This window comes from Haliotis asinina, chromosome 2 (genome assembly GCF_037392515.1).
Source record: "Haliotis asinina isolate JCU_RB_2024 chromosome 2, JCU_Hal_asi_v2, whole genome shotgun sequence".
NCBI lineage: Eukaryota > Metazoa > Mollusca > Gastropoda > Lepetellida > Haliotidae > Haliotis > Haliotis asinina.
Window position 1 is genome coordinate 58588964 of NC_090281.1, and position 26493 is coordinate 58615456.

Below are 26493 nucleotides of genomic sequence, written 5' to 3' on the forward strand. Positions count from 1 at the left end.
CTATTGTATCCAACACCGGGTGATGCATTAACACATGTTATGATAAAGACGAAATCGTTAATTTGCGGTATGTGCGAGATCCCTTACGATTACGATTACGAATCCGAGAAGCTTACAGTCGCATGTGTTTTAATGGAAGACTGTGAAGGTCACTTTGATTCATATCACTGCCAAAGTATATCAACGGAAACAAAGGGTAAGAATTGTGTCCGAAAGCATCTCGGTCATAGTGATTTGTTTTGATCTTTCAGGTGACTTTGGTGTGTTCTCGTGTGACTTTGATGCGTGCTCGTTTGACTTCGATGTTTTCACGTTTAACGTTGACGTGCTCCCGTGTAGCTTTGACATGTTCTCGTGTAACATTGATGTGTTCTCGTGTATCTTGGATATATGTTCTCGTGTAACATAGGCGCGTTCTCGTATAAATATGTGTGTGTTCAAGTGTGAGTCTGGTGTGACCTTGGTATGTTCTCGTATGAATTTGTGTCTAACTAGAGTTCTTGCGAAAGCCAATCATCACGCTCTGCTTCCCCGCGTCCATTTCAACAATAAAACGATTGACCTACAGTATAAATTGGGTGGGAACTAGACCTTTGTCACCAAGGTCATTAACACGCTTGAGACAGGGGAGATATTGCAATATACCGTAGACTGGGGAGATATTCCGTCACGCAGTTAGTCAAAGAGTAATTTCACGCACAGCAGTCTGAGCGGGTATTTCGACATACAGCTGATCAAATTCCATTTTAGCACACAATTCGTCGAGGAGATATTTCAACATACTGCAGGACAAGGAGATTTTTCACAACAGGTCGAGGAAATATTTCAACACATAACAGTTCAAGGATGTTTTTTATGTACATATTTTGATATATAATACCAGCTTCACAGCTGTACTACCAAGGTGCTACGCGACCTCCACCCTCTTTCCACACCGATATCACCTTCACAGTTCACAGAAACAATTCATGATCACTCATTAACGCTTGATACTCAAAGCCGTACAGACGAATACTGCTGCCATGACCTAACAAGAAACACATACACAATATGTTATAAAGTGTGATTTATTAGAGCGAAACACGTAGATGCTACATTTGTACATTCAAATATGCATATATATCTCTTGATTTAATGTAATTTAGATTTTTATGAACTGGCCCTGCCTATTATGCACATGTCAGGTGGCTCCATACTCAGGGAGGGCAGAAGTTAGACATCAAATTTTCAGAACCATTTCTCAAAGGGACTGATAATATCGAACAAACATGTAACGTCTATATATCATAAAGCATGTTCCTTGAGTGGTTGAAATTTGACGACTGGCCACTGCAGACAAATGAAGAAAAACAGTTACTATTTATAAAACTAGCGTCATTCCCTCTTGCTAAGTTTCTAAATCCACAATGTTTCATCTGATATTAGACCCTGGACATCTTTTCTCATTTGCTCTACAAGCACATAAACATTTAAGCACCAGGTCATGGGAAAGGACGTGTTATTTAAAACAATGTGCACAAACATTTATTCAATTTATTTACGAGTTAATTTTACAATAGGTTTTTACAAAACTGTTTTAGTAATTAAACTGTCAGAAATGGAAGCCGATGTTCTTTTTACCCACATAAGTTTTTATCAGATAATAATCTGTCCTTGAACATCTTTAACGAACGTCTTGATGACGGGAGCAAGGGCGTTAGTTAACAGAAGAGATTGTAGTAGGAAGGTAGTGCACACACCGCATGTGTGTGATGTGGTCATGATCTGTACAACGTAGGCGTATTGTGTCGTCATGGTGGCGGGTATACTGTACCGTCAGACGAAAGAAAGACAACTCTTGAAACATGAAATACTACAATCTCTGGTACACCCTTATCAAAAACTATCAATTTCCATTAAACATTTCTTGCTGTGTTCATTTTTGACACCGTCGAAAATGTAAAAGTACTATACTATATTTGTGCAGTTTACAATGTGACTTTGAATTATGACATCAAACCACAGACTCTAGACTGTGTATTCCCTGTGAACTCAAACTTTATCTGTTAATTTGTCAAGTGCATATGTTTACGTGGCTCGGCTAAGCCAGTTTGAAGTAATATTAGATTGTCCGATTATGAACTGGGGTAATGGCAGCTTTTTGTCTTGTTTCCCCGACAACAGTGTGGTTTGTAAAACTGTGATTAAATTTTGTCCGGTTTAAGAGCAAAATCTTTGAAATTTGGTTTGATATTTCTCTAAAACGACAAATTCGCCAACAACTATGGTCAATTAGTCTACACTCAGTGATCCTGGCTTGGAATCTAAAGCCAGCATCATCATTGCTTGTCAACACAATACCCAGCTAAGCATGTGCATCTCTGAGGTCTCCTTTCCGGGTTATGACCAAAATACTCATAAAAACCCCGCGAAACTCATTTGTTTTTAATATGATAATAAGATATAATTCACACAAATACATTGCAACCATGCACCTGTACGAATGTAAATGTTTAGTGGTTTGCGATGATTAGGTTTCACTAGGATCAGTCACAGAAGGGTATGCATGCACTTGTTACCAGCACCTGGAGTCAACATGGATTTATGGTGATCTGTCCCTATACTTTTCACTGCTATTCAGCGTTTTACTGTCACTCGTACATCTGCCCGACAACTGAAACTGTGTGTTCCCTGGCGTTGACATTTTATATTATAGAATATTTATATTTTTATTTGTATAGCCACCATATCAAGGCATCTAGTGCTTGCTCAAGGCGGTGACATATATTTCATTGGATCATTGGATGTCAATATCAACGGCCCATCGTATTATTAGTCTCTCCCTGGGAAGTATACAACTCTTGCTGCCTCTAGGCGAGGTACCCTCTCACAGCTGGGTGGACTGGGACACACAGTCACCGTACTTTGTCCATGTACTAATAATCAGCCCTGACTTATTCATCGAAGTCGAAATATATGTAAAACAAGCGCAAACAGATATCAATACGCTACAACCACAACGGATACCATTATGCTACACAGTCGTCCTCTTTAAAGAATATAGTTCAGGGCAACTATACTATTTGGAATCATAGTCTATGACGTTGCAGCGAAGTGCTGTGTCGAGTGAGGTCAAGGAGAGTCCGTCGTACAGAGCAAGTGATGCCTGTCGGTAATGGAAACTTGCCATGTTTGTGTCTTATCTACGCTCAACACTTCAAGTAACATGACATCAGCAGTGCTTGTTACCTTTGCTCGGTGTCTCAATAACGTGCCTTGTGAAATCCTTAACTTAGGACAAATTACGACATTCCGAATAAAGTGAAAGGAATAGTGTCCCTTGTATCGAGGTTCAAGCCAGACAAGTCCGGTATGTAGGGATCTAGCTGTTGTTAGCAAAATCTTAAACTTTAATGAATTTATATTTCTGAAAACCACACACCAACTTCAGGGATACATGAAAGGCTTTTCGGAAAATTCAACTGAGTTCTGGACAGGCCAAATATAACGGGAATGGATGAGAGAAAGGGGAAATACGGAGTAAAATTCAGACTTTATAGCAAATTTGTGTGAAAGTCTAGAGACGAAGGGAGTAAGATGAGCTCAAATCCTCCTTTGTGGGTGTATCATCATGGAGAGAGTGCCCGTTCAGGTTCTTCAGAGGAAGGTCGTCCTTCTCGAACGCCTCGTTAACCTTCGAAGAGATATTGTAAGACGTTGAGGAGTCGATGGTGACGATGTTCATGTCAGCGTACCTGCCGGTCCTGTTGATGGGATCAGCCGGACCCCAGTCAGCTGTGGGCTTCAGGGAGTTCCACTGCGAGGAGAAGCGTCCAGAAAACATTTTAATAACAATGGACATATTAATATACATGTATCAATAATTCATTTCACAGTGAGTGGGTGAGTTTAGTTTTACACTGCACTCGGCAATATTCCAGCTATATGGCGGCGGTCTGTAAATAATCGAGTCTGGACCAGACAATCCCGTGATCAACAGCATGAGCATCGATCTGCGCAATTTGGAACTGACTGTGACTTTCGATTAATAGCGTACCTTTCTCTCGATTTGTGCTGATACTGTACGTAAGATGCATATGTACATAACTACAAAATTGCTTGACAGGATACTTCTCTCTATTTTTAGTCTTTGTAATGAGTGATATTTCAAATGCCGAGAAGTATTGTTACGAACTTAGTACATAAATATTGGTAAAACGGTTTATTGATAGATCTATCACAAAACTTTATAACAAAACTTGACGATGGAATTTAGATATCCGTAAAATTAATTCCTAATGCAACAATACATTAAAGGCACAGTTAGCTCAGTTCTTGTAATCAGCAAGTGGAGACCACGTACTGTGGAATAGAACTGTAACGCAAGGGTACATCCTTGATTTACTGTTGTATATTTACATGGAGACATGCGTACACTCCCGGAGATACAAATTATAAACCGCACATGTGATGTTTCCGGCACCAAGAACCATACAATGTTTCATTTAGTGCCGTCCAGTCACAGCCCAGAGCTGTCAAGTAGACAGATTCCCAGTCAGGATATAAATGTTTTCAGCAATTGTTTTATTGCATAACTGTTCTTATTAATTTGATAATTCATGATTATTATAACTAACGATCATCATGCATGACGAGATCAATGTCATACCATATCATTCTCTCCTCCCGCAGACAGTCCTCACTCCAGCTTCCAGAAAACTGGTGTCCAGACCCCATCACTGACATACATTTACATATTGTCATGGAAACGATCAATTTACATTCAATATATGGGACCCGTGAAGGTCCCAGGGTAGAATAGGCCTTCAGCAACCCATGCTTGCCATCAAAGGTGACTGTGCTTGTCGTAAGAGGCAACTAACGGGATCGGGTGGTCAGACTCGCTGACTTGGTTGACATATGTCATCGGTTCCCAATTGCGCAGATCGATGCTCATGTTGTTGATCACTGGATTGTCTGGTCCAGACTCCACAGCCATATAGCTGGAATATTGCTGAGTGCGGCGTAAAACTAAACTCACTCACTCACTCACTTCAATATGTGGAATAATGTAGCCAATCAAACCGATATAATTGTTCACGAAATATTCTGGATACCGGTTTATTTGACCTGGTTAAGATTTCGACTTACAAATCCCAGTCGTATGACTTGTACGATGGCGACGACGATGATGACTCCAACCGGCACCAGCGACATCATCCAACCAAGTCCTTGAGCCCACGGTTCAAACGTGTAGTCGTTGTAGCCGGCCGGAGATGCGTTGTAGGCGCTGATAACGATGATGAACTACAAAGGTGAAGAAGTGAACGTGTAACTGCGTTATTTTGATAGACACTACGGGTACATAGCTACATAGAATTAAAGTGTTTTAAATATATTTGCTTGAGAAATTCAGAGTTAGAACCAGGAAGGCAGTGATGGCCTTCACTAGTGGTATGTAGCTTAGGTGGCGAAAGGGTCCATTTTTTGTCTAGTAACACAAAGGGCATACGCTGGATAATCGAGGTTTTCAATGTTCCATCATGGCGACCTACATGCACAAGCCAGGGCGGACAATGGCACTGATTGATCATTTTGCAAGAATGCACAACACGACGTCAGTGATCACTTCACCTTTGTGTAGTTATTATCCATTCAGGCTAGTCTTCATCTAGTTTTTATATCGCATTCATCTTTAAACTCGCGAGATTCTCACGCATGGCTCGGCAAAATGAATTTGCCAAATGAAGAGCTGACTCTAACATTAAAGTCAGTATATATATGCTTCCATTAAACAGGTATTAAACTGAAGCAAAATCCTAAATCGGCATGTGTCCACAGCTGGATTTTCTGGCGAAACAACGTTCACTTTCGTCTCGGGTACCGTACCGTTTTCAGTTGTGTCTCAGAAGTAATTGCGGCACAAAGTAAGGGACGCCACGCTGAGTCCTGTGTCTAACGACTTGGAGGCAGCTTATAGGTGCATGCGATTTAGAATCGTTAAGATTAGCTTGTCCTGACGTTGCAACAGTCTTATTATTACAAAGTGCGCATGTAATAATGGAAACTTTGATACTTAAAACAGTTTAATTGTCATGACATGGCAGTATCATGACATTGAAGGCAAGTGTTACCGGCAAATGGAGCGTAACATTGTGCCTAGCAAAAATCCAGTCTGGCCGGTAAATCACAACCACTGGTCCCACTGGCTAACTACAAACAAACCTTACAGACAAGACAGTTTCTGTACCATAGAGGGATCCAGAGTGTATGTGTGTGTGTGTGTGTGTGTGTGTGTGTGTGTGTGTCTGTCTGTCTGTCTATCTGTGTGTGTGCAGGCGCGCTTGTGTGTGCGCGTGCGTGTATGTGTGTGCGTGCGTGCGTGCGCGCACCCTCCCCGTCTTGTCCTGAAAGCTTATACAATGTACATTAACGACGGGTGAAAATGAAGTGTGCATCCCCAACCCGTTTCTCAAGAGTGTGCACCAACATAAATGCACCCCTCTCCCCCCACCCACACCTTCTCAGACAGCTGCATCCGCCCCAGCTTACCAGTATTGACAGGGGAGTGAGGACCGTCCACATTCCCCACCAGTAGAAGTTGGGTTTGAATCCTATCATCATCTCAATGTCAGACATGAATCTCTTAATGCCTGCAAAACCAAAAAGTCACCACTCACCACACAAGATACCAAGGAAATATTTCATCAGAAAGTAAAGTGACGTTAACTCTAGCCAAACTTAGACACTAATTAATAGTTATCTATTCCAAGTCAATATTTGATATGAACTTCTGGCAAGATGTATTTCGTATTTTGAGTGGCACATTCTTTACTTTTGTATAACCCGTTGGTAATTTAAAATCGAGGACATATAAACAGGTGAAATTACTATTGTGTCAAGTTATTGCTGACGTACTGATTGTGGCCTCAGTAAATTTCCTAGTATTGTATTTCAGAGGGCAGCGTGATGTCAGAATGTCGTAACTGCTTCAATATTCTTACTAATTCAAATGTACACGAAGAAGCACTCAGTCTGTGAATCTTTTGGTTGAAAGATAACTTGTTACACAATAAAAGAAATTACAAATGTTTTAAATTTTAAGGAACACGGCATTTAAATGAAGCCAAATCAAAATTAGATTCCAACGTACCGTAAACATACACGATACAGACCAGCTCACAGAAGCCAACCACGAACAAGTTGTAGCTGCCGCTGTACCAGTTCATCAGGGTTAACACATATATACCACCCTAGAGGTTGAGAATAACAGTTAACATACGTACAACCCTAGAGGTTGAGAATAACATTTAATATATGTAAAACCCTAGAGGTTGAGAATAACAGTTAATATATGTAAAACCCTAGAGGTTGAGAATAACAGTTAAGATATATAACACCCTAGAGGTTGAGAATAACAGTTCACATATATGCAACCCTAAAGGTTGAGAATAACAGTTAATATATGTAAAACCCTAGAGGTGGAGAATAACAGTTAAGATATATAACACCTTAGAGGTTGAGAATAACAGTTAACATATATACAACCCTAAAGGTTGAGAACAACAATTAGCATATATACCACACTAGGGGTTGAGAGTAACAATTAACAAATATACCAGCGTAGAGGTTGAGAATAACAATTAACAAATATACCAACATATAGCCTGAGAATAACAATTAACAAATATACCAACCTAAAGGTTGTTAGGTTGAAATTAACAATTAACATATACACTGCCCTAGAGGATGAGAATAGCAATTAAGATATATACCACCCTAGAGATTGAGAATAACGTCAGTGTCAGCAGTATTCCAGCTCTATAGCGGAGGTATGTAAGTTCTCAAATCTTGACCAGACGATCCAGTGATCAAAATCATGAGCGTCGTTCTACGCAATAGGTGTACGGTAACATGTGTCAAGCAAATCCGCGAGCCTGACCACCAGATCGCGTTAGTCGCCTCTTACGACATGCATAGGTTGCTGAAAATCATTTCTAAACCGGATCTTCACGGGTCATTCCGCCCTCGAGACTGAGAATAACGTCGATGTTTGCAGATATACACCCTCTAGAGTTTGAGAATTACGTGTACAGCGTTTACAAGTACTGGTACATTCATACATCTGGTGGAGATGACAATCCGCATTAACACCTCCCAAAGCGTACAGAACACTAACACACATCTGCTACCCTATGAGTAAGGACACTCACAATAGTGTAGCCACGTAAGTGTCTAAACAACCTCACAGTTTGAGAAATGAATCATCGTTAACATGTCAAACCACAGATCATGGTGTTGCATTCTGAACATTTTGAACAGCTTAAAGCATTAGGTGGTGTCACGAGCTTGGTAGGACTTTAAGGAAGTGCATTCGTAACTACTCGTGCATCTCGTGGCCATGTTCACGTTGGGCCTTATCTAAATGCAGACGGGAGTGGAGACGGAGACGAAAATAGACAGGTACTCTTTCCAAGAAAAGATAACTTTGAATTTCCAAACATAGCTACCAAAAAAAATATATTACACAACACGTAAGTCACTTTAAGCATATTCGTATGGCGTTAACGAATATCAGTTAAAAGATAATTGTATAATAACAGAAATACTGAAAAACGATAATCGCGCTATTTGACTATTTGGCCTCATTTCACAGTTTACTACGCGCGATTTGATTGGTTTGCCGAGAAGCTTGGAAATAATTGCATACAATACAGGCATGAGTCTTCTTGTAGGTCACGGATAGAGGCGGGCAGTTACGAAATTAAGGAAATATTGGTATCAGTGATAGGAACAGAAAGAGGCAAGAATGATACAAACGAACAAGACGAACAATGTGACCTGGCCTACTCACATATGTGACGATCGGTATTCCCAGCAAGAACCCTATCACGCAGCAAAACAAGGTGAAGGGCAACTTTCGTTTACGGAGATAATGCGGGAAGATGTCCGAGATACCGCTTATAACTGTCTCCATCATGGCGAACTGTGGACAGGTCAGAAGGGTAAGGGCATGTCATGGGTTGGAATATGTGCTTCAATATATAACACATAAATGACCAAAAACACAAAATAAACCCGCACTGTTTATGTTAAAAGATATCCATGATATTCCTGGTCATAAATTTATCCATTTCCTAAATGTTTATATTGACATCTTCGTCATCGTCTTCAGAGATAAAATGTTAGAATCTACATAACATTGAGCCGAATAGTTGTAGATATTGGTTTAGATCTGATGCTACACTACGGTATTTGGTGTAGTGTAGTGGTCGTGGAAATTTGACACTTTCAAGTGAAAGCAAACCTCAATGATGGTACAGACAGATTCTTTGATTGCATTTTTCGGAAGAAACTAATACGTGAAATCTTTCATGCAACCTGCGGACGAGTGAGAAGGTCGACTTCCGCCTACCTGGCTGTCCATCCCAAGCGTAAGCAGCATGAAGAAGAACAGGAAGGCCCACAGTGGGGCAACCGGAAGTCTAGATATACCTTCTGGGTAGGCAATAAAAGCTAAACCCACACCTGAAACATACAAGGTTGATAACGAGTTCACTATTGGGGCATTTTCGGGCATTTGGCCTATTGCCATGTTGGGACATTTGGCCTTTTGACATGTTGGGGCATTTGGCCTCAGGATACACACCTAAACATTGGAAGTATCCATGCCCACTCACCCTAAACATTAAACACCCACCCTAAACATTAATATGGGTTACCTGTCCCGCCCGAACCACAGTGGTGAGTGCATGAAGAACGTTTCTCTTCTTTGTAAACAAAAACATTTGGTCTGTTATCTGCTCTAATTGGCCTACTGCAAGCCTTTCATTCGTTTCAGGTGCACTGTTCATACTGTGCATAATCATAAATATTATTATTATGATATACACCTGCATGACGATAGAACATTTACATGTCAAAGTCGCAGTTACAAATCAAAGTCACAGTTACATGTCAAGGTCACAAGTCGAGTGACCTCTACTGGACTTCTGACATCAAATGGAAGAGTAAAACCAAATGCAAAACATTTTAAAAAAATATTACACTATTGCGAAAACGTGCAATGTATTGCATGGAATACATAAGATGTGAGCAATCGTCACATGGCGTATGGTTGTATGGTGCTTGTTGTCTGGAACTCTCAGAGAAATTATACATTCCCTTTACAATATTTGGGATGACCAGTGTTACCTACCCTCGGCTGCGACCTCGGACACTTCTACGTTGGACTGGTAGGCCATGAACCCAAGCAGTGAGAAGACAGCGAATCCCGCAAATACACTGGTTCCGCAGTTGATCAGCGCCACAATAATTGCGTCCCTTGTAAACAAGTCATGAACAAAATATATACATATGAATTCGGGTTGACTGCAGTGTTTGATTCAGTCCTAATTACAGAAACAGAGACTATAAGAGTGCATACTGGATATGTTGTTTGTTTCTATGAAAATTATACATTTATGTGAAACTGAGAACCTGTAGCAGTTGTTCTTGAACTTGTTGTAGCTGGCCATCGTTAACAAGCCACCAAATCCTGGTCCAAGCGAGTAAAATATCTGGGCCGCAGCGTCACCCCATACCTGTGAGAGAAACAGCACGGTGTCACAATGGTCAGTCTACCCCTTTCAGGAGTCCTTCTATAAGTATCAGTGGTCACTCTACTCTTCAGCGGCCACTCTACCCCTTTAGTGGTCACTCTATATCCTTCAGTGATCACTCTACTCCCTGCAGTGGTCACTACACCAACTAAGTGGTCACTCTATCACCTTCACCATCACCTTCACCTTCACCTTCACCTTCAGTCACAATTAGAAACAGTTGTAGCTGGAAACCAGTTCTAGCCCAGGGTTGCCATGCATGACGGGTGTCGATTAATCGCGTGTGACCGGCAATGAAACACGCTTTGGAGCCACTAGCTACTAAATCAACGAGAAAATATTGCGGATGAGGGTTTGCAAAGCACAAAATCACAGACACTTAAGAGGAGACATATTCACCAGCACCCCCTTACCCTTGGCAACAGAAGACATGTTCACTGTTATAGGTTGCACAGCAGGTACTCGAGGATCCAACTTACCGAAGGATTGAGGAGACGCTCCCACACTGGTATGACATAGAACTTGATCCCTTTCTCATACCCAGGCAGGGTGAGGCCTCGGACCAGCAGGATTATCAGCACGACATATGGGAAGGTAGCAGTGAAGTACACGACCTGGAACATAGGAGGAACACAATGCATTTCATTCGCTGTGGAATAGACGAAGACATTGTCCAACGACTTGATGAATATACATTCTTATGTAGAGAGGAACCAGTATATACCAGAAACCAGGAACCAGTTAAACCACCAGTAGAAGAACATATATACATAAAAATTATGTTAACCCGTGGAGGAACATACAAACAGGTTATATAACCAGGGGATGAACAAACATGCAAGTTTATAACCAGTGGAGGAAAATACAGGCCACTGCAAGGGTTACTATGGATTTCTTGCAACATCACAGCGTTGACTTACTGCCTTTGCCTGCAAATTCACCGGATCTCTGCCCGACAGAGCATGTTTGGGACGAGATGGATCGACGTCTATGCCGTCTTCCTCATCCGCCAGATAACGTCCTTGACTTTGAAACAAAACGTGAGAGAATCTGGCGTGGCATCCCACAAGCCTTCCTTGCACGTTTGATAGGGTCTATGTGTCGTCGATGCACTGCTGTTCTCAATGCCGATGGAGGACATACCCGTTATTGAGTTGTGACATGGTCGTTTGACCCCTGTCCCGCTTGTGGTCTCGCGATGTCACTGTGATTGACTTTTCAATTGAAATTCTCCAGACTCATGATCCCTCCATTGAAGTTTATGTGTACCTTTGACATTGTTACCGTACTTATCAACTGGGATAATATTTTGACATTGCACAGTTTCTGTATGTGGCTAGTATATAATATCTAAAGAAATAGACAAGGGAACAGTAAGGGATCCACTCACCTTCCCGGATGATTTGACGCCCTTCATAAGACAGAAGAATATGAGGATCCAGGCAAACAGGAGACAGATGATGTTCTTCAAACTCACATCACCCAGGCCACCGATACCGTCAGACTCGGGGTACCGTGTTACGTACTGTCTGGAACGGTTAACAACTCTGACAGTCGTGTATCACGTTGAAGTGAGAGGTGGAATTTGCGTTGCTAAGAGCGTATTGAATAAGAAAGCACAGAACGTTTCTGCTAGGCATTGCCACAAAAGCAAAGTCATTAGCAGGACGAGACTAACTGGGACCCGACTATCGAACAATCCCACTGCCTTTTACAGCACCGGTAACCACAGCATTTGAATTCATAGCTATTACCATACATAGCACTGATTGCAGGAAATTGCATGCAAGTTCTAGTAGAAGGTTTTCGTCTTACGACCAGTATTCTGCGCTTGCCGAGGTCCACTTGATCTTGCAGTCGTCGAAGTACTTCTCGCTGCTGTCGAGTATGGTGGAGTTGAGGGTGTCGAAGGTCAAGTCTGGCATCATGGTCTTGTTGGCTACAGTGCTGACCAAATTACTCACGCACGATGAGTTGAACTTCTCAACTGCATAAACCAAGATTACGTTAGGAAACTGGGCGTGGTAACAATATGATGGGCAAGATGGCGCCCTGAAAGGCAAGTATCAAGGAAGTCGCGGTGACTATACTCTCATGTCGTCAAGTAATGCATAATTACATCGTCATAACATTCACTTTCCTGGTGATTAAGAATATTAATGTTTCATATTTAATATGGTTTGTGTATTTTCTGTAAATCGTATTATTAATTAAGTAATAATTATTATGGGTCACATTCCGTATCATAAATGTTCAGTGGTATTAGTATTTTATCGGCAGGCCTTGAAGGTAATTCTCTAGAGTTACCTATCTTTGAAAAAGGTAAACTCGAGGCTGACCGAGAGAATTCTACGTTGATGGCGAAGATCATATGATCTCGAACTTTCAGAAAATGTTGACTTTATATATAAAACCTAGTTGCCGTACACAACTCTGCCTCTCCGTGAACGCTTGACCTATGTTACCGCTGCCTGATCACTCGCACTGTTGCATTCTGCATAACTGTGATTCACTCTCACGCCAAGACTTCGGTGAGATGACACTATATTTGTGACCCCTTACTTTAGAATTGACTCACTTGTATTGTACATGAAACCTCTCTTGTGAATCTGTATATATTGCCTTTGTTTGCTCAGTTTGAAGAAGCATTGAAAATATCAAACTTTTCAGTGTTATATTTTGCTGGTTCTGTGGGGATTTCTTACACCTTTTGTCACGGCAAATTTTTAACCCTAACACTTGCACACTACGGTTTAAAACAGTCACACTAACATGTCCCATACTTCGTAACTTGCTATAAATTCTTGTTGACTAGTTGGCTTCAAATTATTTACAACCCAGGCCCTCCTTTCGCAAAGTACTAAGGCGATCCTAGGTCACTAAGGCAACCTTAGCGCAATGTTAAAGTATGAGATTTAAGGTTACCCTAGGTAAAAGTTGCTTCGTGAAAGGAGACGCTGTTGACCTGTCTGTACGAACATCATGATGTCAAGACAGCTTTCATGGCCCAATGGGCAGAAACTTTACCTGAAGAGTGGAAGATTTATGGATCGATTCCCGACCCCGTCATACGAAAAGACGTTATACGGGTGGTATTTAGGGTACCATGCTGGTAACCGTATTTTATCTTACCTCAGTGACGCCATACGTAATGACGTCACCATCTACTCTCACTTTGACCAGTCACTTTTCACTTGGAAGACACAAATAGTTAGGAGACAGACATATTTTCACAAAAGATAATTTCATAGCCTTGGAACCACGTCGAGACGAACGTACGTCAATATCAGTTTGAACGGTGGTTATTGTCCTCTGAGGGACAGTGGAGTAGCCTAGTGGTTCAAATATTCACTCATCACGCCGAAGACCCTGTCGACGACTGGATCGATTTCCATTATGGGAGCAATGTGTTTCTGGGGTTCTCCGCTGTGATATCTCTAGAATATTGCTAAAACGGCGTACAGCTAAGCTCACTCACTCACTATTAGTCTGTTGGCGTTCAATGGGGTACTTGCAGGATGGGCATGCATGTGTGACCGAAGGCCTACCGTACAACGTGCTGAGTCTGAAACTCTCGTTAGCGCCAGTCAGATCTGTGAACCCTTCTCGCCGACACAAGTCGGTGTTGTAGCTGTTTTCACATGATTCCCACGGCAATTTGTCGTCGAGGTTGACGAAGCTGACAAACATGTAGTAGATGGAGTACATGATGATGACGTTGTAATAGATGGAGACGACGGCACTGGTGATTACCATGGCATACCCGACACCTAAAGAGAAGCACGGGTAGACTGTGAGATCTGACGTATATGCACTAGAAGAGGCAAGTAGGTCATATTATTGATGAAACACATTTTGCTTGTTCCTGGACCAGATAAACCTACTGACAAAAATTCGAAAAATTTATTTCACGACATTGATAAGTATCGGTGAATCGCTAGACCAGCCCTGACTTACCTGTGAAAATTGGGCTGACCTTCCACACCGTGATGGGTCCCTCAGAGGAAAACTGGCCAAGGGCGAGTTCAAAGAAGAAAATGGGGAGGCCAGCCATTACCAGCATAATTATATATGGGATTAGGAAGGAGGCTGAAAGAAGAAAGAGCAAGTATCTGAAGGTGAATGAATAAATTAATTAATTAATGAAAGTAGAAATATGTCAATATTTGCTATCTGCATTTTATTTGGCTCTGGTTCTACAAAGATATCGATTGCATTGACAGTTATCGTGGCATGAAAAATAACTCGGTACTGAATTCTCGTTATTGATCAGTGATGGCGCAGTACAATTGTGAACGTGTTATCATTAAGGGTGAAAGGGAAATACGTTGGACAATCGTGCTTTCAAACTGGGAACCCAAACTATTATCAAACAAAAATGTTCATGATAATGGAATCACTAATATTGCATTACATATTCGTTTCATGGTCGTGAGATTTAGATGAGCGACTACAGCAGCAGTAGAACAAGATTCCTGCACTGTGAGCTTATTTCATCTCGGCTTGACGGAAGGGACTCTCGCCACCCCACATGACGACATCCACCCCACACCGAAACCCAGCTGCCGAACCCTCACCCACAAACCCCCACATATCGAAGCCTATCATCCTACATGACGACACCCCCCACCCAACATCTTTACACCCACCACTCCAAATGTCGACCCACCACCACATGGCGACACCCCATCCCTCCCCGCACACGCACCACTCCCCACAAAAACACATCGACACCCACTACCCCACATCTTTACACCCACCACCAACGTATGTCGACACCCACCACCCCACATGTCGACACCCACCATCCCACAATGTCGACATCCACCATGCCAGATGCCAGTACCCACCTCCCCCATGCTTGTAGGCGAGGTAAGGGAACCTCCACACATTGCCCAGCCCTACGGCGTAGCCGATACAAGACAGCAGGAAGTCCATCTTCCCGGTCCACCCCCCTCGCTCCTCGACGTCTACCTGCAAGGACAAAGCAACAGTAGACTAGTGTGTGGTAAAATTAGATTCCACGAGGTTTAAGTGAAAATTATCTTCTTTTTAAAAAAAATAGGTTTATTGTTAATTTGTTTGTTTGTTTGTTGTCATACAGAAACATTACAGCCATATGGCAATTTACAGAGCCAATCAATCCAGTGATCAACATCATGAGCATCGATCTACTTAGCAGGGATACGGTGACGTGTACCAAGTCAACAAATCTGACCACCAGATCACTTTAGTCGCCTCTTACTGATGACCACTTCAAAGCCCAGATCTTCCAGGGATAGTATACAGATTTTTAGAACATTATTGACAAGACCTTTGTTTCCTAATGCTAATAATAGAATAGCAAAATAGGTGTTACAATGTGTAGTAAGGTGCTCAGTATAGGAGGCACATACTTGATATTATCACAATGGGAGACTGAGGTCAATTGTACAAGGGCGATTACTCTAAAAGATTTCTCTGAAGCATAGTGTAAGCGAATTATTTCCCCTAGCTTTCCTTCAGCACACATCAAGGCTTTTTTTCAGCTGCTCGTCCATGGCGAGATACACTTAACGAAAAATCATTTTTCACACAGGTCAGTAAATTTTTCACAAAACGAATTACTACTAAAGTGTTCTTAATGCAATAAATGTTGTTTGTTGTGCAAGTAACTATGCAAGTGTAACATTGACGTATTACAGCTGATTTCGAAATAGAAATACCTGAGAAGCCCAAAGATGTTAACACGTTAACATGACATGGAAATGGCTACAACCACTGGGGACAATTGCAATACTGTGTTACAACTGCCCCCATGTAATCTTCTCCTGCGTTATAATAATGACGCAAATCATGATGAAGGTTTTTTATTAGGTCTTTACTACTTTTATCATTAGTCTATATTAGAATATTAGAATATTATCAGTGTTGTGTTGATAGTATTGGTCTCGGGTGACAGTATTTGGTGTTAGTTTTTGTATTATATTTTGGGCATACGAAAACGGTTGTAAACTCAAACACGTTTTAAATGTCGATGGTGACAAGGGTTTAATGTTAATCCATTTCCATAACATTTTTCCAGATCTTACATTTGAACCTTCTTTGTTACATTAGCCCCCATCCATCTGTTACAAGTGCCCCATCCATCTGTTACAAGTGCCCCATCCATCTGTTACAAGTGCCCCATCCATCTGTTACAAGTGCCTCGTGCTAGTGGTGAGTTTGAACACTTCACTGCATTTGGCCGATACCCGTGACGTGATAACTTTGTAACGACAAGATAGTGAACTTTAAATGACACTGAGATTTGAAGCCAAGGTGCCAGTGTGTTAGTATATTTTAGCGTGCACCTGATAGTCTGATTGTTCCAGGATCATCCAAAACACCTTTGCTGTATCATTAGTTTAATCAGTAAATACTAATAATTATAATGACACATACAGGAATTATATGGCGATACATAGTGTTGTCCAAAAGCGCTCAGTCGTTTGATCATTTTAAGTAGATGCTCGTGAGTTTTCAGTGAAGTTACTGATTTCTGTCATCCACAAGAAGTTCATTCCACAGACCTGCGGCTGGTAGATGTTTCTTCTTGCTTGTTTCAGGTTGGCCAAAACATCCTTTTTTCATGTACACATGAGCCAGAACAACGAGGACTCTCGAGATAGAAACCAACAACTTAAACATGACTCTGGCCTACAGCAGTGAAAGTTGTTCTTTGAGGAGCAGCGTCATGTTATCGTGTGCCAGATCGTGTGATGAACCTGGCAGGTGTTGTCTGTACACGTTGTTGCATGATCAAATGGTGCTACTCAATGTCATACAGGAGCCTCAGTCAAACCAGGTGGCTGTCTCTAGATACACGACCATTTCTCTCTCTTTCTCTCTCTCTCTCTCTCTCTCTCTCTCTCTCTCTCTCTCTCTCTCTCTATCTATATATCTCTCTATCTCTATCTCTCTCACTCTCTCTCTCTTTCTCTCTCTCTATTTCTCTCTATCTATCTATCTCTCTTTCTCTCTCTATCTATCTATTTATCTATCTCTCTCTCTTCTCACGAATGAAGACTACTTTCATTTTCATTTTCAATGCTCACACTTAACGTTTTGATTTGCTTTGATCTAATTTAACAGTTATCCTGGCCGATTGTTGCCACAAACCTGTTGTACAAAGCGATCCTGTACACCTGTAATAAACTCCTGGGGCCTCCTACGTGTACTAACATAGATTGTTAGATTACATTGTGAAAGGAATCAGTTTGATCTGTATTGTTAGGGACTGAGTTTCTGTTTAAAACCGTTTCACATTATGGTTCGTATTATAATCATACCACTGCCACTGCAAATTAGTGAGTGAGTTTAGTTTTACGCAATATTCCAGCTATATGGCGGCGGTCTGTAAATAATCGAGTCTGGACCAGACAATCAGTGACCAACAACATGTGCATTGATCTGCGCAGTTGTGAACCGATGATATATGTCAACCAAGACAGCGAGCCTGACCACCCGATCCCGTTAGTCGCCTCTTACGCGAAGCATAATCGCCTTTTTTGACAAGCATGGGTTTCTGAAGGCCTATTCTACCCCGGGACCTTCACGGGTCCATTATAGATTAAATAATCGGGGTCTTTAAAGTCAAAGTCAGTGAAGCTGAATTATTTCTAGCCCTGTCGACATCAGCTCATATGTATATTTTTGACACGAAAACGTCGTGAACGCTCCACGGTATTTATAGCTCGTGAAAACAGGTTTCATTCTGAATACCTCGAAATTTTCGTCTGCCCATGCGTGATGCACCCTAGTTACGGAATTTGTGTCACCGACTTTGCATGACCTACATTCGACACGTCTTACTTCAACAAAGCCACCGTGACACCGCAGTGGGAATTTTCCATCGCGTCGAGTTAGCGGGTGTATTTGACCAACAAACACATGTGCCGATTAGGAGCCTGATAAACAGGGATCGAGCTACACTTGAAGGGATTACCGTTTGTCGAGGTGTCGCTTTGCCAAGGAACGCTGGGTGGTAAATTAGACGAATATATATGACCGGGAAAGACAGAGTCCGGGTTGGTCAGAGTGACTGAATCTGTACTGACTGAACTATGCACTTCATACAGAACAGTCAGACGAGGTAGTATCCAACATGCACTACCATACTGCATCATGGTGGTACTACCATGACGTCACTGAAAGGACAGACAGATACAGCATTCATTAGGTACTAATCATTCACTAAAGGGTCAACAAATGAGATATCATGCATAGCTTCATCTGTGACGTCACATGTTGGAGAGACTCTAGTCACTGAAAAGACGGACAGAAGAAGTAGTATTCGTTATATACTGCTATGACATAACTGAAGGGCAGACAGAAGCAGTAGTATTCATTGTCGTATTCTGACTTCACTGAAGGACAGACAGAAGAAGTAGCATTCATCAAATACCACTCTGACGTCACTGAAGGACAGGCAAAAGAAGTAGCATTCATTATGTCCTACTCTGACATAACTGAAGGACAGACAGGAGCAGTAGTATTCATCACGTCCCACTCTGACGTCACTGAAGGACAGACAGAAGAAGTAGCATTCATCAAATACCACTCTGACGTCACTGAAGGACAGGCAAAAGAAGTAGCATTCATTATGTCCTACTCTGACATAACTGAAGGACAGACAGGAGCAGTAGTATTCATCACGTCCCACTCTGACTTCACTGAAGGACAGACAGAAGAAGTAGCATTCATCAAATACCACTCTGACGTCACTGAAGGACAGGCAAAAGAAGTAGCATTCATTATGTCCTACTCTGACATAACTGAAGGACAGACAGGAGCAGTAGTATTCATCACGTCCCACTCTGACGTCACTGAAGGACAGACAGAAGAAGTAGCATTCATCAAATACCACTCTGACGTCACTGAAGGACAGGCAAAAGAAGTAGCATTCATTATGTCCTACTCTGACATAACTGAAGGACAGACAGGAGCAGTAGTATTCATCACGTCCCACTCTGACGTCACTGAAGGACAGACAGAAGAAGTAGTATTCATCATTTATTACTCACCCGTTGAATATACTGCAGTGTGCTATTCTTACGGCAGTATTGCACTAGTGTAATACCTCTTGACGTATGGCGTCAAAATGGTTCAAAGTTGTGACGTCACAATGCTAATGCCGATGTCACAATTGTATTAGCCCTTGCTTGACTCGCGGAAAGCTGAGAGTGATTACACTGTAGGGAATTTCGCGGCAGTTCCTGTCAATTTATGTTGGCGAGTAATAAAAAGAATACTAAACTAGCTTCCGTGAAATATCATTTTTATTAAACTCGTTAAAGATTTCGCTCGTTTGATACCAAATCATTAACTCGTTTAATAAAAATGGTATTACACGGAAGGTCGTTTAGTATCCTCTATATACTACTATGACTTAACTGAAGGCTTTACTATGACGTCACTGAAATGAGAGTGAGTGAGCTTACGCCGCACACAGCAATATTTCAGCTATGTGGCTGCGGTCTGTAAATAATCACGTCTGGACCAGACAATCCAGTGATCAACAGCATGAGCATCGATCTGTGCGATTGGTATACGGTGACATGTCAACCAAGCCAGCGAGCCTGACCACCCGATCCCGTTGATCGCCTTTTAGATCATTTCTAACCCGGATGTTTACAGGTCCACTGAAATGGGACCCAGGTGGTATATCATCCTCTATGACGTCACATATTGCACAGTCCAGTAACCTGTACTTCTATGACGTCACAGAGTATATATGCACGAATAGTCATCATCCTACAACAGCGTTCATCTTTTCATTCACTCCACTGGACCCCAGAGCAGAGTGCTAGAATTCTTTTAAAAGCGCGGCTTTCTCTTTCATAACACAAACACCACATACGTCGTACTCATTGTGACGTTAACAACGCCCCACAATCCAACGCTGACGTTTGTGTGATTGGTCTGACTGTTCCAACTCTCCATGTAACAGATTTTGCAGCTAATCTCAATCGACCGTGTTTCATACCGGTGGTACATATCAAACACATATTCAGTAAAGTCATATTTTTAATTACATCCCGTACACAACTCTGTAAAGGACATCTGTTGTGTTTCGTCACCACTTAGTCAAAGCTTTTGATATGTAAATCACAATCAAAACATATTTCAAAATATTTATCAGTATATATTCAGATGAATATATTCAAGCCCTAGGCATTGTATGTAAATTTCCTTTGCTGGAAACTGGTGGTTGGCCAAAGGGGCATCAGTTAGAAAGATGGAGGCCAGTGGAATTCCTGAGCGCAGATGTTGCACTTGTCATGCAAAGTGGGTAGTTTTAGTGTAACCCTTTGATGTGGTGGTAATGTGATTTTACTGTGTGAAGTAAAAATCTGGAATGTACAGCGAAATGAGGATTGATCTTTCTGTCAGCTGAGTGTGAGTTATGCGCAGTTGATTTATACTCTAATTGCACTGTAAATTCACTGCTTATTTTGCGCATTAAATTTGTTATTGACTGAGTATGAATTTCCTGAGCTATGTTCACTAGACTTTCCTGAGTTCACTTTTCACCCCTCCAGCCCTGTGTGCCACTGGACACATGCTTGACAATATGTATGCTGCGTAAAAACAATTGATCTGGCTGTGCTGTGATTCAGACAAGGAGTCAAGATCTAAATTAACATGTGCGTGAATGCCAATAACTACAGAATATTCATATTTGTTTTGTCAATTATCAGCAACAGTGATCACCTTCTCATCAGTAATGACCACTGTGGCGTGATTCTCTATTACCTATAACACGTACCGATAGTCACAACCAAAACCTGACCTAACGATTTGATTAACAGCAGCTAATCCAGTTACAGGGGAGTAAGTACACCTAACAGAATAGCCAGGCTGGTGGTACTAATTAGCGGCGTGTAATAACACAGGACTGGGGAGCGGAGCTAGAGGGGTGCAGTCCTTTGATGACTGATTCAGCAACAACTGAAATGTAACAACGATAGCTGCAATGTTATAATACCAAGTTGCAATGAGCCTTGTGACATTGTCAAAAGGAATATTCAATGCAATACATAACTTACATGCTGTAATTTAGCGAAATAAATAAATAAATAAATAAATAAATAAATAAATAAATAAATAAATAAATAAATAAATAAATAAATATACCGCATGTTTTAATTGTTCATTATATAATGGTGGTTTGGATGGCACCGCAACGAGGACATGAGGTTGATATTTCTGAAATGTGGAGAGCTCATTTGGAACTATAACCAAATATTCTTGATCTCATGAAAACATCACGAGTACAGAACACACACATTCTTTTGTTTTCGTACAGGGATAATCTACAACTCTGTATAGTCTCCCTCGTTCGGGGCAGAAAGTGCAGCGAGTACTGCTTGAAACCCTTCAGGAAAATACTGTCTTCATGTTGTCGGTGCGCTGCGATATGTTTATGCATGGGCAATCAAGGACATGTGCAGTGGTTCAAAGCATGATGCCTTCACACAGGTTCGTGGGTACACATCTTTTAAATTTGTTGTTCAATATCGTGTCAATTTCAAGTATGAGATGACCTCTTTTAATGAAATTTAACCCTTTAATTTATGACAAAAACATAATCAATAAGTACTGGTGTGGCGTGAATCATTGTATTCATTGCTACACGAAGTATATCAAGCGCTTTGAAAAGCTTTCTTCAACGTCCTGCGGGACAGGTCAGTCAAGTCATGAATACATTGATAAAAAACACCCGTCTAAGTAATTCTTTGGGTGTGTGCAGGACAAAGTATCAACAGCTGCTGCCTGGTACGTGTCGTTCCTTAGTTCACGTTGGGTGTTATTCAACAAAAACGGACTCAAACACTCGCCTTGTTGAACCACTTCTCGCGTTCCTTAACCTGTTTGAGCAATATAGCAATGACGGGCGTATTCATGTATATCCAAGTTCGAGGCCAGTATCAATATAAAGAGAGTGTTATATCAATACTTTGATACATAAAGTATTTAGTGTAGTCACAGTTCTTTATCTAGGTCCAGTTAGATAGGACTGGTTATACTACCATTCTGACATTTAATATTTTTTACTCGAATAACATTTCCTGTTGATATAACGTCCCTACTGTGTTCCTACATGTAAGAATAATATAAATCAGTTTACCAAAGCAAGAACTGGATTCATGACCCTAACTCAAGCACCTGGTGTCAGTATCATGATAGCATTTACATATACTATCCCGTGAAGATCCGGGTTAGAGCTGAACTTCAGTAACCCATGTTTGTCGTATCAGGCGACTAACGGGATCGGATGGTCTTGGTTGGCATGTTATCGGATCCCAAATGCATATATCGATGCTCATACTGTTGGTCACTGGATTGTCGAGTCAGACTCGGTTATTTAAAGACCACCGCCACATCATTTGAACATGTCTGAGTAAGGCATTAACAACAAACCAGCCAACCGAATTAACATTTGCATATACCGAAATGAAGTCTGGAGGAGATCGGATGGGCGGACAGAGGCAGAGACGGAAGACATAATTCAACACTGACTGAACTGTGTAGGTGAGTGTGGTATAACACCGCTTTTAGCAATATTCTAGCAATATCAAGACGGTGGACACCAGAAATGGGCTTCATATATTAAGTATTCATTGGGGAACTGAACGCGGGCCTTCAGCGTGACGAGCGGACGCTTTAACCACTAGGCTACCCCGCCGCACGGAACTGAGAGTTCAGGAAAAGAACTATAGTACTTTCAAACACTCCAACATCAAATGTATGCAACTAAAACGGCTGAAATCATCATTGGATGTTGAGGCATGTTTACTGAAAGGTTAGCAAGTGCAGATGGTATTTGTCCACGGACATCGTCCACACGTTGAAGGTCAATCCCGCATCATGTCGGGCAGCATGAAGAAAAACATTCCGCAAACGTCAAGTCAACCACTGATTCACTAATCAAACCGTCTCGTTCCGCCATGTACACGCCAAATGTGGCCACGAGCTTCTGTTTGACTTCTCGAAAGGCACAAGACAAACCGCACCTCCGTTAATACTGTGAACCTGTTACAGAAGTAATTGGGTAATGTGTGAAGACCATTCCTAGTATCCCCCGTCATAATATTGTTGGAATATTTCTAAAAGCGGCGTAAAACTGAACTCACTCACTCTAAACGCTACCACAACAGTAACATTGTGTTCGGTTTTAATACTTAACTGCCAGTGTTAATAGTAATTCTAAGCCTCTAAATATAACGATTTGATTGTAGTGAGGGTTGAGTTTCACAAAACCTCGGCAATATTGAATCACAGGCACCAACGGAAGCAAGACTGTGTATATGCATATGGAAAGAAATCCTTCTCGTTCAGAACAGATAATTGAAGGAATTAAAGGAAATCGATCTATTTTGGCCCGAAACGCGCTCAGAATGGAAAAAGACGATCTGGTTTTCATGCACGAACATGAAATTTGGCAGATATATGAATCAGTATCATAGCAGGAGAGCATCAGAATGGACGTTGTATCTAGGTGAGGAATGGAAGTTTTGTTTGGGGATAAGCAGTCAATGCCAACTGATTGTATTCTCAGGAATCTAATAAAGAAGTCACTAAATAAGGCGACAGGACATGACACCACATATGCATATGCACCTTCGACCTTCAAAGTGTTATGGACAGATTAAATTTGCATTCTTCCCATTGTCTATGCAGTCATTCTCATGTCAACGGTGTCATGTTGCCGATATACATATAGATGTACCTTTATGCGTAGAGTTGTACTTGTATACATAGATTTGTTAAACATTGTAGTTGTCCCTTGACGGATATTGCCTTACGTTTAGGTACGGGGCTTGTACCTGTATGTATGCATAAAGTTGCACCACAGTGCATGAATGTACATGTGTGCATAGACCTGCACCGCCCAGCAGAGTTGCATCACCCGGATTAGAGATGCATCTCCCAGTGTGGAATTGCATGTTCCAGCACAGAGTTGCATCTCCATGCCTAGATTTGCCTCTCCATGCATAGAGATGCATCTCCCAGCATGGAGTTGCATGTACCTGCACAGAGTTGCATCTCCATGCCTAGATTTGCCTCTCCATGCATAGAGTTGTATCTGCATGCATTTACTGTCCACTGAGACCTGGTGCTGTGTTTTCTGCATGTATCAACAGTAGCCGCCAAAGTAACTGTACATTCAACACATGATATCTAGTTTTACGCTTTCAACCCAGCCTGGATATCGTGTAGGGGCATCTAGAATACTCATTCAAATCCGTTAGGTGTACAAGGGCTCAATAAAGATCTTATGTTGACATCAATATCACGCCATAAACAAACCTGCCGAGTGCCGGTTGTCAGAAACAATCGTGCGACATATTTTCATGTAGACGGTATTATGGCCAGCACGATCGCTCTTATGGTTTTAATTCTGTGGATCTGATATGTTTGTATGTGTGCGGGTAAGTGCAGCCTTTGTGTGCCGTAGCCTTGATCCAGTCAATGTGTATAGAATCTTGATGCAGACAGCATGTCCAGCGGTGTCATGGTGCATGAGGTGTCTGTGGAGTTGATTTTGCACATCTGTATAGTGTTGTCTGAATGCACACAATGTGTACAGTGTAATGTTGTATACATTGCGCAGAGCTTTGTCATGGTCCACACTCTGTAAATAGCGTCATGATGCATACATTGCGTATAACGTCAATATCTACACTCTGTAAATAGCGTCATGATACAAACAGTGAGTATAACGCCAATATCCACACTCAGTAAATAGCCACATGGTGTATACAGTGAGTATAACGTCAATATTCACACTCTGTAAGTAGCGTCATAATGCATACCGTACGTATGCCGTCAATTTCCACACTCTGTAAGCATTATAAAGTCAATATCCACACTCTGCAAATAGCCTCATGATGCATACAGTGAGTATAACGTCAGTATTCACACTCTGTTAGTAGCGTCATGATGCATACAGTGCGTATACTGTCAATATCTACACACTGTAAATAGCATCTTTCTAAACTCAGTGTGTATAACGTTTTGATCCACTCAGTGTATATAATGCATGTCTCCATGCATACCACGCCTGTTGCATGCAGTACAGCATGCAGTCTTGACAGTGTCTTCTGGCGCGCAGATTCTGTCACATTTGTGGTAAAGGTCGAAACAGGCAACCTACTGCGCTGGTCAACAGTCTATGTCTCCACAAGAAGTAATTGCAAGTTCTTCACATTCTTCATCAACACACCCACATAACAAGCAGTAATTACACGTTTTTCACATTCTTCAATGAAGACACTTCCACTCCCAAGTGACTATACAGATCGTATTCTCATGGTCAAAGTGACAGATTATTATATGATAACATGACATATTGCCATAGAATCTTTTAAGAGAATCATGAAACCCTTTGGCGAACAACACTGAGTTACTTTTTATCAGAAATATTTAGTCAACTAACGCTGACACAAACAGTCAGTACCTTACAAGCACTCATGTTTCTTTTTTCAAAACCATGGTTGTATCTGTTCATGGCTTTGTCCGTTTTTTATATATGCTTTAAAATATCACCATCTTGACCTTATACTCAACGCCGTGTTTTGTCAATTTCCATAGTTGTAAATTATTTTTTTGGGGGGGAAAAAAAGCTATTAACACAAACATGCACTTTTTAAGGTAAGTAACATTTGGCACTCACCTCTTTGTTCCCCATAATGGTTATATCCTGCAGTGGTACTGAATGACTGGGGTAAGGCCGGACTCTTTACTGCAGTCGAGGTATTGACATATCCTGTGCAAACACCGTCACGTGGTGTTTTGACATAATACCACTTGCAAGGGATCCCTTCACCTGTCTCATTACATATTCATGATCCTCATGAAGTTCATTTGTCAGAATTGCTCATTGTTT

General features: G+C 41.5%; 1 protein-coding gene across 1 annotated transcript; it reads right to left on the minus strand.

Moving 5' to 3' along the window:
* Positions 1-1049: 1049 nt before the first annotated feature.
* Positions 1050-26362, minus strand: LOC137274002 (sodium-dependent proline transporter-like). Its single transcript, XM_067806949.1, has 15 exons — positions 26281-26362; positions 15431-15554; positions 14538-14669; positions 14129-14350; positions 12396-12567; positions 11971-12109; positions 11060-11194; positions 10459-10562; positions 10178-10302; positions 9395-9507; positions 8834-8965; positions 7133-7232; positions 6532-6632; positions 5131-5286; positions 1050-3796 (listed from the first exon to the last, which is right to left on the minus strand). Exons 1-15 carry the CDS (start codon positions 26293-26295, stop codon positions 3557-3559), a joined length of 2010 nt encoding a protein of 669 aa, XP_067663050.1. The 5' UTR covers positions 26296-26362; the 3' UTR covers positions 1050-3556.
* Between the last annotated feature and the right edge of the window lie 131 nt (positions 26363-26493).

Coding starts and splice junctions, on each gene's coding strand:
- LOC137274002 (XM_067806949.1), bottom strand. Junction 14,670..15,430: donor CGCCTACAAGCATGGGGGAG/GTGGGTACTGGC, acceptor TTCTTCTTTCAG/CCTCCTTCCTAATCCCATAT. Junction 11,195..11,970: donor GCGTCAAATCATCCGGGAAG/GTGAGTGGATCC, acceptor CCTATGTTCCAG/GTCGTGTACTTCACTGCTAC.